The sequence below is a fragment of the Peromyscus leucopus genome, chromosome 5 (genome assembly GCF_004664715.2).
Source record: "Peromyscus leucopus breed LL Stock chromosome 5, UCI_PerLeu_2.1, whole genome shotgun sequence".
NCBI classification, from domain to species: domain Eukaryota; kingdom Metazoa; phylum Chordata; class Mammalia; order Rodentia; family Cricetidae; genus Peromyscus; species Peromyscus leucopus.
The window spans coordinates 140314124-140332151 of NC_051067.1; the positions used below are offsets into that span (position 1 = coordinate 140314124).

Genomic DNA, 18028 nt, shown 5'->3' on the forward strand with positions numbered 1-18028 from the left:
GTTACAAAAAACCAACAGAAACAAAGGAAGCACATAAAGTTCGGAGGGGGGGAGAAGAGGGGAAAAGAGTCAGTGTGATCTAAATATGTGCATATTTGAAACGGTCAGACAATAAAAATGTTTGACAAATAAGATAAAATGAAAACAAACAAACAAAAAAATGGGAACGTCCCAGTCCTGATCAGTTCATCCCTGGCTGTAGGTACCACTTCAGCTATCAACAGAGCCTCTTTTAAAAGCACTTTCCTGTTTAGTTATTTTTGTGTACCTGCATGCCTCAACACATATTTGGAGGTTAGGTGACAACTTTTGGGAATTAGTTCTCTCCTTCCACCTTGTGAGTCCCAGGGATTGAACTCAGGGATTTTGGCCTTGCCAGCAGGTGTCTTTATCCACTGAGCCATTTTCCTGGCCTAGTTAGTAATAGAGTCCTGAAGTGAAAATATTAAATGCATTTTTATTAAAATGATTTTCAAATCTGGACTGCAAGAATTCTTCAAACATTTAAATTAGGAGAATTAAAACCCATTTTGAACAATTGCGTTTATAGCCTGGTTAGTTCTTTTTACTGAGAAATACAGCCCAGAGAATTGTGTTTCAGTATTCTTCCATTTGTTACTGTTTGAATTCAGAGGCTCAGGTTTACTATACTGCAGTGAGGATTTGATCAACTATAAAATCACATTTGGAATCCAGCATTTTTATGAAAAGAAACCTTTAAAAATGACTCTAATTCTCCAAAACTGGGGGCAAAGTTATGCAATTTCATATTGAGAGTAATTCTATTTAAAGAAGAGAGAGGGGCTAAATGCTCTGGTTGTTGAGTATGTTTCCAGCTGTGCTTTTGCAGAGACAGAGTTCCTAAAGTGAAGTTGAATGAGCCATCTGTTTGAAAGACAGCTAGGAAAAAAGAATGTGTTGTTGCTATTATTCATATTGCATATATTATTAACCTAGTCTCTCTCTCTCTCTCTCTCTCTCTCTCTCTCTCTCTCTCTCTCTCTCTCTCTGTGTGTGTGTGTGTGTGTGTGTGTGTGTGAGAGAGAGAGAGAGAGGGAGAGAGAGAGAGAGAGAATGAGAATGAGTGAGTTGTTGCTATTATTGCATGTATTATTTTTCTTGCTTTTGTATGGACTCCTAGGATGGCACAACAAACGCTTTCTCTACAACACACTGTTGAGATTCGTCATCTCTAAGGACTGTCACAGTAGAAATGCTTATCTGGTACATCTGCAGTGTGCTGAAGTTGATTGTACATGCTTGTGAGAGCTGTTAATTAAATTATAAACTCCTGCAAACTGGTTGTTAAACACAATTATTTGTTAACATTGAAATTACATAACCAGGTACATAATGCATAGGGTGATGGCTTCCTGAAACCTGGCATTTCCTCATTGTTTCACCACATTTTCCTTCACCTCTGCTCCAGGCTTGTGTGCTGTAGGAGTGCCCGGTAGTACGGGCCACTGCATCAGTTCCATCTTCAGCAACTTTTAGTGGGTGGCTTGAAATTGGTCAGCTTAGGAGACTTTATACCCCAAACATTTGCAAACTGTGCATCAGCTGGCCTTCTCCACTGGCCCCGACCCCCACTTTCTAGAAACTATGGTTACTGCGCATGCACCATGGTTACTGCGCATGCCTTCTTCTGTCATAGCTATCTGAAAGATTTCCCTGAGCATCTTTCCTCACAAGGTGACCTGAGTGTGCTTGGTGGGTGAATCCTTTTTTTTTTTTTTTTTAATCCTGCTGTAGACTGAGTGCAGACTTGTGCTGTTACTGTTTATTCAAGGCAACGTCTAAGATTGCAGATTAGCCCATGGTTATGAAGATTTCACCCTAAAGTCCCTTACAGATTAGCCCTGTCCTTTTTTTTTTTTTTTGGTTTTTTGAGACATGGTTTCTCTGTGTAGCTTTGCGCCTTTCCTGGATCTTGCTCTGTAGACCAGGCTGGCCTTGAACTCACAAAGGTCTGCCTGCCTCTGCCTCCCAAGTGCTGGGATTAAAGGCGTGTGCCACCACTGCCCGGCAACCCTGCCTTTTTGAGTAGGTTAAACTGCCATTTGTTTTTATTGTAGCAAGAGACACCTGAGTTGTTTCCTTGAAAATCAAGACAATTTAGTCCCATGACTATTAAAAGTATAATAATGGATATTGGTAGATTGGGAAAAAGAAACAAATCACTGATTGTGAAGCAATGCACAGAATTTCAAAATATTTCTTTTAATTTTATTTTTTCCACTCATGCTTTTCTCTTTATGGGTTAGCTTCATGGGCAAATAGGATGTTAAAAGCTGTGTTGTTATTATTTCCCCCTAAATAATAGTTTTGGCTCAATTTCATAGTCTTAAGCCATGTACAAGGTTTACATGTGTTGGGATAAAGACTTAAACTTCTGTATGTGTGCATGCATTTGAGGTTATTAATAAATCTTTTGATATACTTCTGGATTCACCAAATGTAGTTGATTTTGACAGTATATGCTCTCTTTTCAATATTACCAATGAAAAGATCAGTTTTTTGTCTAATCATGAAAATATAGCTCTTTGTAGCTCACTATCTACTACATTCTCGATATAGAAAATATTTAAATATAAACGAACTTTATTAGAAAGTGTTTTCCTTCCCAAGACAGTTTCTCCCTCCTTGTTATACTTTATGTACAGACTCAAACACACTTTCCCATAGTTCCTTAAGCCATTGTAATCACCTACTTGAGAAGTATTCACTTAGGTCTTTGTCCACTTTTCAAATGGGTCATTTATAGTTTGGATAATGACTTGATTGGATTCTTTATGTATATTGGTCTTATGGATTACATGGTTTCCATCCCACAGTTAGTACTTGGCATTTGGTTGATTATTTTCTTATGAAGGATATTTTCCTTTGAGACAATTTCATTGGTCTGTTTTTTGCTTTTGTTATCTGCATTTTGGGGATCTCACCCAAAAACTTCATTGCCAGGACAGCATCAAGGTTTTCTCCATTTCATTCTTCTATTGGTTGTGCAGTTTCAGGTCCTATGTTTAAGTTTTTAATTCATTTTGAGGTGATGATTATGTGGTGTGAGATGGGGTTCCATTTTTATTCTTCTGCACGTGTTTGTCTGGTTCCCCAGCACACAGTTATTGGAGAGACTATGTTCCTGTAGTGCATTCCTGGTAACCTTTGCAAGACCAGTGAACTATAAATGCATGGGGTTTTTGGAGGGGTTCTCTACAAAGTTTCAGTGGTCTGTTAGGTCTGTTTATGTGCTACGAACACAAGGCTTTGATTCCTACAGCTCTTGTAGTTTGTTTGAAGTCATATATAGTGTATGCTTCTAGCTTTGTTCTTGTGGGTAAATTTGTCTTGACTAGTTGGGGTCTCTTTGTTACACAGAGAGCTCAGTGTTTGCTTACTTTCATTTGTTTGTTTTGTTTTTTCTGTTCCTGTGAAAATGACATTGGAATTTTGATAGGGATTGCATTTGATCTGTTATATCACTTTGGGTGTACTAGACATTTAAATAATATTAATCTTCCCAATTCATGAAAACAATACATTTCCATTTATTTGTGTCTCCTTAATTTTTTTCACCAGTGTTTTATAGCTGTTAGTATACAGCACATTTATCTCCTTGATCAGATTCCTTCCCAAGTCTTACATTTTTTAGTGCTATGGTGACTGTGATTTTCTTAAGGTCTTTTTGGATCGTTCATTTTCAGCCTTTAGAAATGCTGTTGGCTTTTGTCCGTTGGTTTTGTGTTCCTGTATGTTGATTTGTACCTTTACTAAAATAAGTTTTTCATTTTTTAAAAATGTCTTTGTGCATGGAAGATAGAGAGACAATTTTTTTCTTTCCAGATTGGCTATCTTTTATTTCTTTTCCTGCCTATTTGTTCTGGAAGGACTTGCAGTCCTGTGAGGAAGAGAAGTATAACTAAATGCAGAGAGTTTGTTGCTTGGGCAATTCAGAGCTGAGACATACGGCCAGGAACTGAGTGAAAAGCAGAGTGTCTTGTAACAAATAAGGAGAGTAATGGGAGATGATTCCAATGTGAGGTCTTTGCCTGGAAAAGAACAGCAAGGTGTTTTTATTGGGGAACCTGATATATGTTCGTATAGGGAAACATCTTCATCACAGGTAGAGGCCGTTGCATTCCTGAGTGTGTACATGTAATCATGGTCATCCTTCTTTATACATCACATATTTCCTTAAGTGGCCAATAGGAATACCCCATAGTAAAGAATTTAGCATTGCTGCGGGCGGCGACCAGCCATGAGAGGCAGCGCCTCGGCATAAAGACCAGCCAGGAGGGGCAACGCTGGGGCATAACTAACAATAATGTTAGCTCCTGCCTCACACAGTCCTTGCTCTGTTGAGGTACATCCTTTCTATGCTAAATCTGCTGGGAGATTTTATCATGAAACAGTGCTGTGTTCTGTCAAATGCTTTCCCTATCTCTTGAGCTCATCTTACTTGTAATTGTTAATATGTTCTTATTTCCTGATTTGTCAGTGTTGAACAGTCCTCTCCCCTAGGATAAACCCCACTTGACCATGACAGATGTTTCGTTTTTTTTTGTGTCCTGCTGAATTTGTTTTTGTCAATATAAAAGGGGGAAAAATCCTCCAACTGTCACCTCAAAGAGGATGAGAGAGTATTCTGGAGCCAAATATGAGTAAGCATAGCTTGGAATGGCTACCCCAAATACCACGCTATGATGAGGTAACAGTTTAATGAAATTTTTATAGTAATATAAAAAAGCCATAAAATAACATACCCTTCTAAAAAACTTGGTAGTTACATTGGGTAGGTGAGTTATGGCCAAGCTATATGTCTCATGCTAGCTGATCACACTTTTAGCCCTTTAGTTAATGTGACTAAGATTGTGTTTATACATTCCAAGAGCAGTTTATCAGTTAGTTAAAGGATGTTTGATCCCACACAGAGGTAGGCAAGAGATGGCTATTTAGGGCCTGGAAGTAGCTCAAGATAACTTGTAATTAGGCTCTGGACCTGCAACATTCCAAGCTTCCGCATCACTGAGTCAGTCAGCCTCTGAAGGCACAGCTTCTTCCCAGGAATCCTTGTTCCCAATTTTGTAGCATTTTGTTAAGGATTTTTGCAGCTCTGTTTATTAGTGACAGTAAACTGTGATTTTATTTTATTGCGGTATCTCCATCTGGTTTCATAAACTGAATGAATCTGCAACTATTCCTTTCCCTTCATTTTTTTCTTTTCTTTCTTCTTCTTTTTCTTTTTTTGAAGAGTTTGGGAAGGATTTGCCTTAATTCTTTAGGCATTTGTTAATGTTTACCAAAGAAATCATGGTTCCTGATGATAAGAGTTTTGAGAAATGAAAATCTTTATCCTGTGGATGACACAGAAGGCTAGCCATTCTTATTTCCATTGAGAAAGAAGAAAAAAAGGAAAAGATACAAATGACATGTAAAAAAAAAGTGCCTATCAGTGTAAAAACTCTTAAAAATTTGCAATCTGTTACATATTGACAGTATTCAGTAATGTCTGGATGTCTGAAGACGAGAAATATGTTTTGGATTGGTGTTTGTGTGGTCTTGGCTCAATCACCATATGATAAAATAGATACAAGCAGATATTCACTTGTAGGGCTAAGGATTTAAAAAAACCAAATAACTTGCTTATTATCTAAGTATCTACTCTTTACAGTTTTTAAGTTGAAGTTTATTTTATTTTGTGAGGCAGTGTCTTGCTCTGTAGTCCATGCTGACATAGATCTTACTTTGTAGCCCAGGCTGGCCTCAAACTCACTAGGTAGGTTAGACTGGCCTTGGACACAGCAACCCTCCTGCCTCTGCCTCCCTAGTTCTAGGATTATAGGCATGCACTACCACACTGGCCTGACTATTATTAACCTCAATTGAGTCTTCAACTCATGATATGGAAAGTTTCAATGTAGCAAAAGACAAAACCTTATAGATTTTACTCTTGAAAATATTGAATCGACATTACTCTGCTTTTTATAAATTGTGAATATGTGTTCAGTAAACTTGTGTTTACTTAACAATGTAGCTTGCCACTGTTCTACAGTAATATTTCCATGTTTTAGTTACCGACAAGCACCAGTTCAAGCCAGAGCAAACACTGTACCGATTCCGTTATGACGACGGCACATTTTACCCCAGGAGTGAGATGCAGGATGTGATTTCAAAGGTAAGGTTGCCTTCAGCAGCGTCCACAGCAACCCTCACATTGCCAAACGTGGTGAGGAAGAAAAGCTACTAAGAGGCTTGAAAAAGTCTTCTAATAGAGAAAACTCTTAAGTTGTCACATGAACGGTCTTTGTCTTATCAAAATTTCTGAAATTTCAGTGTTGGATCATTTGTTTTCTTCCCTGCTTCTAAGTGGAAGCAGAATCCCACTCAGAAGGTACCAGTCTGACTTTCACATGGTGCAATCGCTGTCGAGACATTTGTATAATTTTTTAAATCCACAAACATAAAGACTAACTTAATACCAGTTTTTATTTATCTTTGGCAATGTTTTATATTGAAATATATTGACCACACATTCTAGATTTATTTCTGTGTTAACTTTCTGTTTAAAGTATATCTTATCATTTATAATAAGAAAAATTTTAGGTATACCTTCCTATATGTCATACATATATGACAAATTCACAGTACATTTCCGTCCTGTTCTTCAGAGACTTAACTCCTATTTTTATCATGCATTTCAATGTGGCTAGCCTTTCAACTTTGTTGAGATTGTATGATGACTCCGGGAGACTGCAAAAGAAAGGATTTGCTATTCGACAGTCCCCCGGCATGTGTGTCTCTTGACTGACTGACCCGCTTCTGACCCGCGTTTGTCTCACACAGGGTGTAAGGCTGTACTGTCGTCTCCATAGTTTGTTCACTCCCGTGGTCAGGTGAGTCTGCTTCTTATGGGGGCCGTAAATGCAACAGTTAAGTTTCATCTTAGAACTTGGATTATTTCATTTTTAAGAAATTATTTATCTCAAATATTCCTAAATTTTTTCAGCACTATATATTCAGTGTCTTTTCCCTTTATTATAATTTCAAAATTCACTGTACTATTATTTCATACCATAATCTTCAGCTGAAAATGAAATAATCCATATTCCATTAGTATTTAATAAATGGTAGTTAAATGGTCTATAAATGATTCAGAAATTCCATTTATTCTAAATACTCACAGCTAGGAAGATTTTTATATTTTACACACACACACACACACACACACACACACACTCACACACACTCACACACACATACACACATATGTATATCTGAATGATTGAACAATGGATGTATATTTTATACTTGTTTTTGATAGACTTTCCCCTCCAAGACAATACTTTTATTTGAAAATTAAGAATTATTTTAGACTTACTAGACATAATTTTGGAGTTTATTAACTAACTCATTTTCAAAACAAATGCATGGTCCAGTTTTAAACAAATACATACATTTTTCAGTAATGGCTATAGAATCCAAATATTTTCATGTATTGCTTTTATTTTGCATGCTTAATATCAGTTATAAGGTCATACAGGGATGGATGGATATATATATATATATATATATATATATATATATATATATATATATGATAGATAGATAGATAGATAGATAGATAGATAGGTGATAGATAGCTAGAAATTGTTTCAAGAAATTGCCATGTCTGCATAATGGAATGCTCTCTTACACCATGTAAGCATTGTAGTCCTTCAGGAGAACCTGATGTCTTCTTACCTGAATAAATGTTGTCTACTTTAGCAGCAGACTTCACAGTATAAACTTGTGAAAGAGTGAGTGTGGACTTCATAGCATACTGCTGCTGTAGATCCCTTCCAGATGTTTTGGACAAATTAATATTAAATACTTAGCAATTGTATATCTTTTTTCCCTGCTAAACAAATAAAAAAGAGTAATAGCTAATTATTCATGTTATTTGCATATATATATAAATATTATGTGCATGAAAATGAGTTCAGAAAAATATTTTTTCTATGAGTTTTTTTTATATCAAGAAAGTTAGTCCTTACGAATAGATAAGGAGGAATTTTTCTTTTTTTTCTGACAGTTTGCAAAGACTTCCATTTTCTGTTCTCTTTTTATCTGGACTACAAAATGAAATGGATTATAGATTTCTGGTCTTGTTCACAAGACCAGTCATGAGACTCCTTCAGTTTTTCAAAGAACTTAGTACTTGTCTTCAGGTGACATACTGCGGTCTCCCTTGCCTACATTTCTACAGCTAGTATGACGCTGAGTTGGGATTAGCATCTGGTTCCTAGTCCTTGAATAATCTTTATGCTAGCATATTTTTCAACTTTGAATGATTTCTCAGTCTGGAAAGTCAGCTGAGCAGGATGTCTGATATGAGAACCAGTCAATCCCCATATCCCCTGGGGAGGATGGGGAGCTGGTTTCATTGTTCCATGCTTTGCTGAGACAGATTGTGAAATAGACTGTCCCTGGATCTATTTCAGGCCTTTCAGGCCTGTGAATAACTACAATGCATATTTGCCTGTCTTCTTGGAGAAAGTAGAGGCAAGAAAGGCTATTGCTCTATTCTCCACACTTTGAGGAGAATTTTAGGAGCTATGACTTAGGGGTAGAAATTCTGTTTTCTTATTCCTCCATTAACGATATGCCATTTTTATAGCTAAATCACTACCAAGTATGATAGCAGTAATAATCTTGTTTGCAAAAAAAAAATGTGAAAGAAGAAATGCCCTATTTTGGTACATTGATGTGTCTGTCTTCTTTTCTATGAGCTGATAGATTTTTGTCTCATATATACTTTGTTAATTTCTCTTACTTATACATATATTGGGTGATTGCAAGCGCATTGATAGATTTTCCTGCTGTACATTGATACTAAATGGAAGGATTTGCCTGTGCTCACTTAGTCCCTGGCTTAACACGTTCTTGCTTTCTTCTTCCTTTGTAGAGATAAAGATTACCATTTAAGGACCTACAAATCTGTGGTCATGGCCAACAAATTGATAGACTGGTTAATTGCACAGGTAAGGAGGCAAATAGGTGTTAGTATGCTTCCTTCTTTCCATTTTACTTTGAATGTGTAATTGGGAGCTTTCAACGAATTTAGTGCTTGCCTGAAGGTGACATAGTGTGATCTCCCTTGCCTACACTCCTACAGCTAGTATAAAGCTGAGTTAGGATTTGAATCTGGCTCCTGGGCTCTTGAATAAACTTTATGCTAGTTTGCTTTTTAAAAATAAGACATTCCTATTTTGAAAATAGGAGCTGAGTTTCATCAACAAACAAACAAAACCCGCCAAGCATAATTTGAGGATCAATGAAGAATAGCTATGTTCAGACACTAACTTGTTTTGCATGCTTTTTCTACTGATTTGTTTTTAAGTATCTGTTCATTAGTCCTCTCAAATGATTCTAATCTCCCGTGTCATTTTCTGTGTTAGATACCAGCTGGACTTGGGTAAATAAGCTTTAATGTCTACAAAGTGCAGAGTGTATTGTTATTGTTGCTCAGCTTCACAGGCTCTTGTCTCTAACAGTTGGTGTTGAGAAAGTTTCTGTGATTGGCTTATAAGTAGAAAAGATTAACATGCCTGTCACAGTAGCTTTTCAAATATAGACTTACAAATACAGTTTTTTTTTTCATGATAATTCAACTAACAAATACTTGGGTATATTCTGCTGATCAATGGCAAGACACTAAGAAAAGTTGATATACACTTGAACTAAACTTGCTGCCTGGGGAAGGAGTTTGTTTGGTTGAAATATAGTCATTACACATAAATATTTGAGTCAGTTTCATAAGCAGCCTTATTCTTTTGTTTGTATAAAAACATCATCAGTTTCCTTTCATAAATAGGTAATAAAACTAGATGTTTAATCTTAAAATGCCAACAATGTTTTTAATATTTAAACACTGTTTTTTGTACACACACACACACACACACACACACACACACACACACAGATTTTTATTGTTTTAGTATTGATTTCTAAATTTTTCAAGGCCACCTGATTTGTATTTCATTGAACACAAACTTTTACATTGAGAAGTTAATGTCTCAGATGAATCAAATAATAACTTTGGTACTACCCTGGACCACCTATCCAGTAGCTCGCCAGTGTGCTATGTTCTTTCTTACCACTTTCCTACCACTGGTTATGAGTGCAGCTAGGGGGGTTCTCTGGTCAGCAAGAGAATTCACATAGAACTCTGCTGTTCTAGAATAGGAACTCATGCAATACCTGGTATATGGGAGAAGACTGAGGCAGGTGCATCTGAGACAAAACCTGATGCTAAATAAACATTTACAGTCTAACCCAGAAAGTGTTACCAACTTTATGGGGAAAAATATTTGTGTTTTCTAAGGATAAACATTAAAGAAAAATAGGACACACTTCAGAAAGCCCTAAGCAAACTGAAATGAAGTATTTTTTGTCACTATGGTGTCTGCTGAAATCTCCAAGGACATTGTCTCAAGCAGTCAGTATCTGATGCCAGCTCTGCTAAAATTGAATGAGGCAAGCTTGGACATGTCACTGTGTTTCTAGACTGTGGTGTTTCCAACTGCTTATCTTGTCCTAGAGTAGACATCCTATCACCTTACGTCCGTCACTGCAGCTTCATGATTCTGATAGTGTGAAATGCATATGTTTAAGGCAGATATTCTCAGCTCTCATTGCTGAGCTTCAAAGTAGAACATCATGGGCTGCCTTGGGAGAGGAAGATGTAGCAATGGGATGACAAGGGAGCAAACTCCAGTGCTTAATGTAGGGGGAAGAAGAGACAAAGTAAGGCTCCCTTTCCACCAAGACTCGAATAGGACTTATTCTGCACATCAGTCAGTACTGACTGGATTGGGACAGCTTTATTGGATTGATTAGAGCAGGCTGCAGTGCAATGGTCCTTATGTTCTTTTGAGGTATCGTTGGATGTTGGAGATGTCTGCAGTGACTGATGTCATCTTAGAAAATGCAATGACTTTTGTTCTCTTCTGAATACTTGCCAGATTGATGCTCTTATTATAATGGTTTATAGTCAAATACCTCATTTCACGAAGTGAACTTCCTTCTGGATAAGTGCATTAATGTATTCCTAAAGAATCATGTGATTTGTTTATGTGTGATGTGCAGGCAGCATTTTTATTTTTTAATTAAACAAGTCCTTGTTACATCCAGCCCAAATAATTTTTTTTTTTTACACTTTTTTGTCAGTGCTTCCCAGATCTGAGTAGACCCAAAGGATTTTTAGAAGGTATAAGATCATTACAGTATTTCAGATTACATTTATACACTTTTCCTTTTAATGATATATTAATCTTGGAAATATAACATTTAAATAATCAAAATAGCTAAAGCTTTCAGCACAAGCTTATCACTTCAACTAGCTATTGAAACAAAACATAAGGACAAGTGCAGGATGGTTCCTGCCTTCAAGAAGCTGTTGATCTGTTGGGCTCCTTTTTAGATCTTCTGTAAAATTCTCAGCATCATCTTTCACAGAAGGCCTTATGAATCCTCCAGCTAGGCTCAGGGTCTTTTTATGTGCAACTAGTTCTCGGAGAGAATCAGCCTAATTAAGAATCTTAACTAAATTGTATAATGATACTTAACTGGGTACCACTTTATAAATGACCAAATCCTGCACACAATCCAAATTAATGGAAGGCAGGAAAAAATTTTTTTTTTGTTTGTGGTATCTTGAACTCGGTGTGATATTAAGAAATGAATAAAATAAATAAATATGAATTTCAAATGAATATATAAAATTTATCAACCACCTGGATTGTTTAAGATATGATGCCTCTTTGCAGGTACATAATCAGTTTGCTTTTGTGGATTACAGTTACAGTTTAGGGTTACAGTTGACACAGCCAGAGGTGAAAGTTTATTTTGGTGTTCTGTAGACAGGTAAAAGGCCGGCATTACCCTAGTGAAGGCGAGGGTGCCATTCACTGACTGACTTCAGGCAATTGTAGGAAACTGGACTAACTAAAGAAATAGGATACGTTGAAAACTTTGAAAAGTGAAGCTGTAGATGAAAAACCAAGACGATCTTGAAAGCCCAACAGAATGTTTTTGTTTTGATTATTAAAGTTTTCATTATTAAAAGATCTCTCTTTAAAACTTTAGAACATGAAATTCCTGTGTAGTGCAGCTAAATTCTGCAACAGCTTATGTCAGAATGACTCCAGAAAAAATATGTTCATTTAGATAAGGGATAAAAAAAACCCCACCAAATTAGAGTGTTGATGATAGAAAAGAAATAGAAATGAAAGCCAATTTGATAGAGTGCTTAAGTGCTAAGTAAAGGACTATGGAAAATTATGTAATGTGTGGGAAATGTCCCTTAAACTATAAATCAGGTCCTTAAAGCTTCAAGTTGCCTCTGAACATGCACAGTGATTTATCTTTTGATTCACAGGGTGATTGCCGTACCAGGGAAGAGGCAATGATATTTGCTGTTGGACTCTGTGACAATGGATTTATGCACCATGGTAGGGACTCTCACCTGCAGACTCTCAGATGGAGTTCATTGTTTTGGGTCTTCTGAGGACTTTGGGACTATGTCAGTGCGCCATGAAGGTCAAGGCAACCTGTCTGAGGCTTGTCATGGGTTACTGTTGAGTCACCACATCTGAGGTTGATTTTGTTAATAGTGGCGTTTCTGTGGCAAATGACTGTTATCTACCAGTGTTTTCAGTTTTTCCTCTTGTTTTTCTTGATTGTGTTGACTCCAGAAGAGCCACACTGAGACGTCAAAGTTTTATCTCCTTTTTAAAAATCTCATGTATATCTCTTTGAATTCACTTTATATTAGACACATAATCTTGCCAGAATGACAATATATAGTGGAATGATTAGATAAGAGCATGTATAGTTAGCATTTATTGTTCATTTTAGGAAAACATACCCAAAAATCATCTTACAGAACTTCATCTCTGGAAATAAAGATTTTTTTTAGTTTACTAAAGATCCTCTTTTTTGCTTGATAACTTCAAACAAATCATTAAACATTAGTGTTGTTTTTTTTTAAATTTCTCCATCTATCAAATTAATGAGCATTTCCCCTCCCCTCTGTGCCATCTTACAAAGTCTGGGCACCCAAACAGTCTTTTTTCAATTACTAATGCAATGTGCTTCTCTATATATGTTTGACATAGCATTCACATTCATTTATCAACTATGTCTGGAAGGTTATCAATACCTATAAGAAAAAGGGTGTTGAGCACCAGTTACAGCCATTTTGGGAACATCTTTCCTCATCATGTGCTTCTTGGAGAATTCTGTCCCATGTCCTTTTGCTTAGATCACTGTGAATGTTAAGATAGAGAAGTATTAGTCCCTGGAGAACAAACTATTAATGGAAGAAATTACAATATTTTAAGAAATTAAAACTATAAAATCAAACTGACACCCCTCAGTTCTTTTTCTCTTTAACCCAAAGCAACAACAAGCTGTAATTTGATGTAAGCATTTATTGCAAAATACTAAGTGATAACAAAAGTTAACGTGACCAAAGTCTCCTGCCCAGATTTCTTGGTACTTCTGTTGGCCATTATGGACAGGCTGTTGGAGGAAATATCATGTGATCTTTGGAAAAACAATTAGATCATGGAGGCAAAACGTGACTCAGTCCAAAGTGTTTTTCCTTTCTGTTGTTCACAGTGGCTCATGTTAGTTTTTATGGTGTGGTGGATGGCTTCATTTGTCACCATGTTACCAGATGCTCTTCCATCCAAAGATCATCCACTCACCCATCTGCTCCACATTATTTTCTGGAACTCTGTAAAAATAATGAAATAGAGTAGTTGCCTCTTTGGATTGTTTGGCATATGCCAAGCTGTTTATATGTAGTACTTCATTTTAGGGAAGGCAGTATGAAGATTTCTTTCACCCTCATTTTGCAGATGAGAAAACTAAAATGCAGAGAGTTTAGGTAACTTCCTAATTTTCACACTCAGAATTGGCCCCAGACCTGGACTGATACATCACAAAGCTTAGTGCCCTGGGACCACAGCCTTCCTGTTACTGTGAGTCACCTTGTCCCAACAAGCACACTACAAGGTACTAATGACCAAGAATGAGAAATACAGATTTCTCTTTTAAAACATTTTGGCAACTGTCAAGCTCTTATTAAGTATACATTCTTGTTCTCTGTATCTGCCTGTAGTATAAACAAGGCTAACAGAACAGATCAACATTCCTAGGGACTAAGGGAAAAATATTAACAATTATGTAAAAGAGAAAAAAATGACCTTTGCAGAAATAAGATTATTTGAGAATATTGTTTTGAAACAGAGAGGAGCTAGCAAGTCATGGAAACTAAAATCACATTTTGAAGTGTTGGACCAACTGTGACTCCTCACTGGGAGTTGCTCACACATAGAAAGATGCTATGCAACCCTTTTGCAGTTTCCCATGAAGATGCACTGCATTCAAAACACGTTTACGATGTTTTCTGAACGTAGAAAATGCCCTAAGTTTTTATATTTAGAGTTTACGGGGCTTAGGAATTATTGTGTTTTCACTCTTAAATTTAGATTTTCCATTTGGACAATGGAAGACTAAGAAATGCAACACTGGAAAGATATTACTTATTTTAAAATACTAAATCTTGTATGTAGATGACAGTAATTTACAGGGAAGGGAGGCATAACTTATCAAAGGAATCTAAGGGATATATGTGAGGTCCCCTTGTCCTAGGATGTAAACCTGAGCTCATTGTCGGCAGGAATTCCCTGAGTGTGTGCTGGTGTGGAAAGTGAGTTTGAGACCCAAATTTACTGAAATTCTTGAATTTCTCCATTTTTGCAGTCCTGGAAAAAAGTGAATTCAAAGATGAGCCTCTACTTTTCCGCTTTTTTGCCGATGAGGAAATGGAAGGATCCAATATGAAACACAGGCTTATGAAACATGACTTGAAAGTTGTGGAGAATGTCATAGCTAAGTCACTGTTGGTAAGCCACTGTGCCTTAAAATTTCCTTTGGGTATAGTGATTAGCAGACAAGCACGCTGATATTTTCCGTCGATTTCATTGGGATGCTCTCCTTGTTCTTTATCAATAATGTTACTATTTTACATTTCAGATTAAATCCAATGAAGGCAGCTATGGCTTTGGGCTGGAAGACAAAAATAAAGTTCCGATAATAAAGTTAGTGGAAAAGGGGTCTAATGCTGAGGTAATGTAAATTAGCAATTTTGTTAAAAGTCTGTCATCATACAATACAGTGCCAAACTGAAATCGACCTTTATGTGTTTGTTGAAGGTTGTGTCTCTGAGGTTCTGTAAAGTAGTGTTGGATTTGTAGCAGCTGAGACTGTGTCTCGGTGATGATGGACTGGGGAGGTGGTGGTACTCCAGAGATCTGCAGCTCCCTGTGACTTCAGGATCTTCCCAGTCATGAAATCTATCCTGGAGCTCTGTGGGAGCTATATAGGATGTGACAACTGCACTGTGTGTCACATGGTCATTGTGTTCAACCAAAGGCAGCCTCTTCTATTTTCCTCCTCCACTGTCTTCTCTGTGAATATGATTTCCACCAGTAAAGCAAGCACTTTGGCTTTCTCATTGGATTAATGCCAGTTGGCACGCTTTCACATCACTAGGTTTTTAAACAGTGGAATCTTCTGATCATTGACTTCTTCACTGAGAAATAGTCACTTGATAGTGGTTATCTATTAGGTAGCATTTTAGATTCTGAGAGCATGGAAATGTAGAAAGCAGGCAAAATACCATGTTCTGAGCTGGACTGATAATTTAGCCTAACAGTCTTTCTGTACAAGGACTTGAGTTCAAGAACCAAAACCCACATTGAAAACAAGTGTGGTGTGTGCAGTTGTAATCCTATGTTTGGGAAATAGAGGCAGGTGAGCTCCTGAGGTCACAGGCTAGCTGTCCTAGGCTGCTTGGTGAATACCAGGTCAATGAGAGGCCTGTCAAGAAACAAGGTGACAAGGTTGATATCACTTGAGGAACAACAACCAGGGTTGCCCTCTGGCTGCCACATATGTGTACATACATGTACACACATATGAACTTTCCCCCTTCCTCCCTCCTTCACTTCCCTCCTTCCCCCTCTTTTCCTCCTCTCCCCCTTCCCTCTTTTCCCTCCTCTCCCCCTTCCCTCTTTTCCCTCCTCTCCCTCTTCCCTCCTTCCTTTCTTCTCTGTTTTCATGCGGCTTTCTTTTCAGTGCTGTGCCCCAGTGATGCTGGATGTAAGACTCTTTACAAGATACACAGCCCCTAAGCAAACACCTCAGGATCTAGGTCTTTAATAAAAATGTAAGAACTGTAGAAGTAGAACATACATACATAATTTTAAATCTGTTTACTGAAGTCAGTGGTACTTTGTATATGTTAATACTAAAGGTCTTTTATTTTTACCATCAAATATGTAAGATAAAGCTTTCTATCCAGCACTCCAAGTGCAAATATATTACCGCTGGTTCACTTGTACTCTGCTAGTGTATCCGATCACAAAATGACCGTGGTTAATAGTTCTCTAGGAGAAGGTCCTTCTCCTGGGCATTTTTAGAGGCTGATCTTAGGGCACAGCTTCATCTTACTCCACCGTAGACAAAATATACTGTCTCATCAAAACAGTGGGGAATTTATGTGCAGTCCTCCTGGTTAAGAACATCTGGGCTAACTGTAGGAGTATTGTCGTCCTTGTCCTTTCTCAGCATGGTGCATTGGGGTCAACTCTGCCCTTGGCACTTGCTTGGATTCCAGGCCACTCCTTCCATCCCTCAGTACTAGGCACACCATGCTGATGTAGGCTGGAGATTCATATTGTCTGTGGTCAATCCATTCATATGTTCAGGGGGTGACATTTTCTAAGTTAAATAAATATATATGCAATATATATATGTAAATACATATATTTATATAATATATAAAACATATGTAAAAGTAGTATTACTGTTACTTCATTCATAGTTCTATTATATACATTTGTATAAAGCTATTGTGTATGTGTTCTCGTGTCCAAATCAGTACATGCTGAGCCTTGCCCATGGTTCAGTTTTTGAAAACCTAAAATATCTATTAAATTATCATCCTAATTCTTTTTGCCATTTCTTCCTTAGATGGCTGGCATGGAAGTTGGGAAGAAGATTTTTGCTATTAATGGTGACCTGGTTTTTCTGAGACCTTTCCCTGAAGTCGATTGCTTCCTGAAATCCTGCTTAAACAGCAGAAAGCCTCTGAGAGTCCTCGTGAGCACAAAGCCAAGGGAGTAAGTGATTCAGTGACACTTGGATGTGTAAACTAGTGATGCTGACGACCAGGAAGTCATTTATCATCAGCTTCCCCTGTCTGAACATGTGGGCCTCCTCAGCACCATGAATGCAGGTCTTCAGATGACAGAGGACACTGCATTGTTTATTGGGATAGGTGCTCACTCCTGAATTGCATGGTGTTGGTAGCCATGATGTTTATCTTTTACTGTCCAAACTTTGCTGTTCTGGGTTATGTCGAGTTTGACTGAGTAAAAAGTCCTCTAGTAGACCACCTCAAAGCCAGGAAGAAAGAGTTACATCTTTGCCTGTAGGAAATATTGGTGATTAAACAGTCTATAACTACTGCTCATCTGCATAAAGTCAGATCTAGAAGGTACACCATGCATGCGTATACTTAGGAAGACACCTTTTCCTTTAAAACAAAACTAACCCAAAGCTCTGTTGATCGCTCTATTATATATCTATATAAGTAGAGAACTACCGATGTTTGTGTTCATCTTTCCTCCTTATAACAAAAGAGCTGAGGTGACTTAAAGCGGTAGAGGAGTATCTCTACATCCCAGTATTGACTCTGGAGCCTTTATTGGTAAGAAACTTAGCTAAAAAAACTGTATTTGGCTGCAGAGGCAGAGGTGGTTCTGGAGGGACACAGAAGTCCCGTTAGGCCTCGGCCTGAGCAGAGGGGCAGTGATTGAGGAGCTGCGGTCTGTACAGAAACAGCAGATTCAGGCGCGTAGATCAGGCACGGTCCTTATGTAAACAGCCTAGATTCCAGCACGGTCCTTAC

At 37.5% G+C, this 18028-nt stretch overlaps 1 protein-coding gene across 1 annotated transcript in view; it reads left to right on the plus strand.

The window, feature by feature from the left end:
• Prex2 (phosphatidylinositol-3,4,5-trisphosphate dependent Rac exchange factor 2) overlaps window positions 1-18028 on the plus strand; it is a 307700-nt gene that overhangs the window by 116435 nt on the left and 173237 nt on the right. The window contains exons 12-18 of the mRNA XM_028864566.2: window positions 6075-6178; window positions 6847-6896; window positions 8948-9023; window positions 12422-12494; window positions 14815-14957; window positions 15088-15180; window positions 17089-17237. Coding sequence (XP_028720399.1) covers window positions 6075-6178; window positions 6847-6896; window positions 8948-9023; window positions 12422-12494; window positions 14815-14957; window positions 15088-15180; window positions 17089-17237 — 688 coding nt within the window. The remainder of the gene's footprint in view (window positions 1-6074; window positions 6179-6846; window positions 6897-8947; window positions 9024-12421; window positions 12495-14814; window positions 14958-15087; window positions 15181-17088; window positions 17238-18028) is intronic.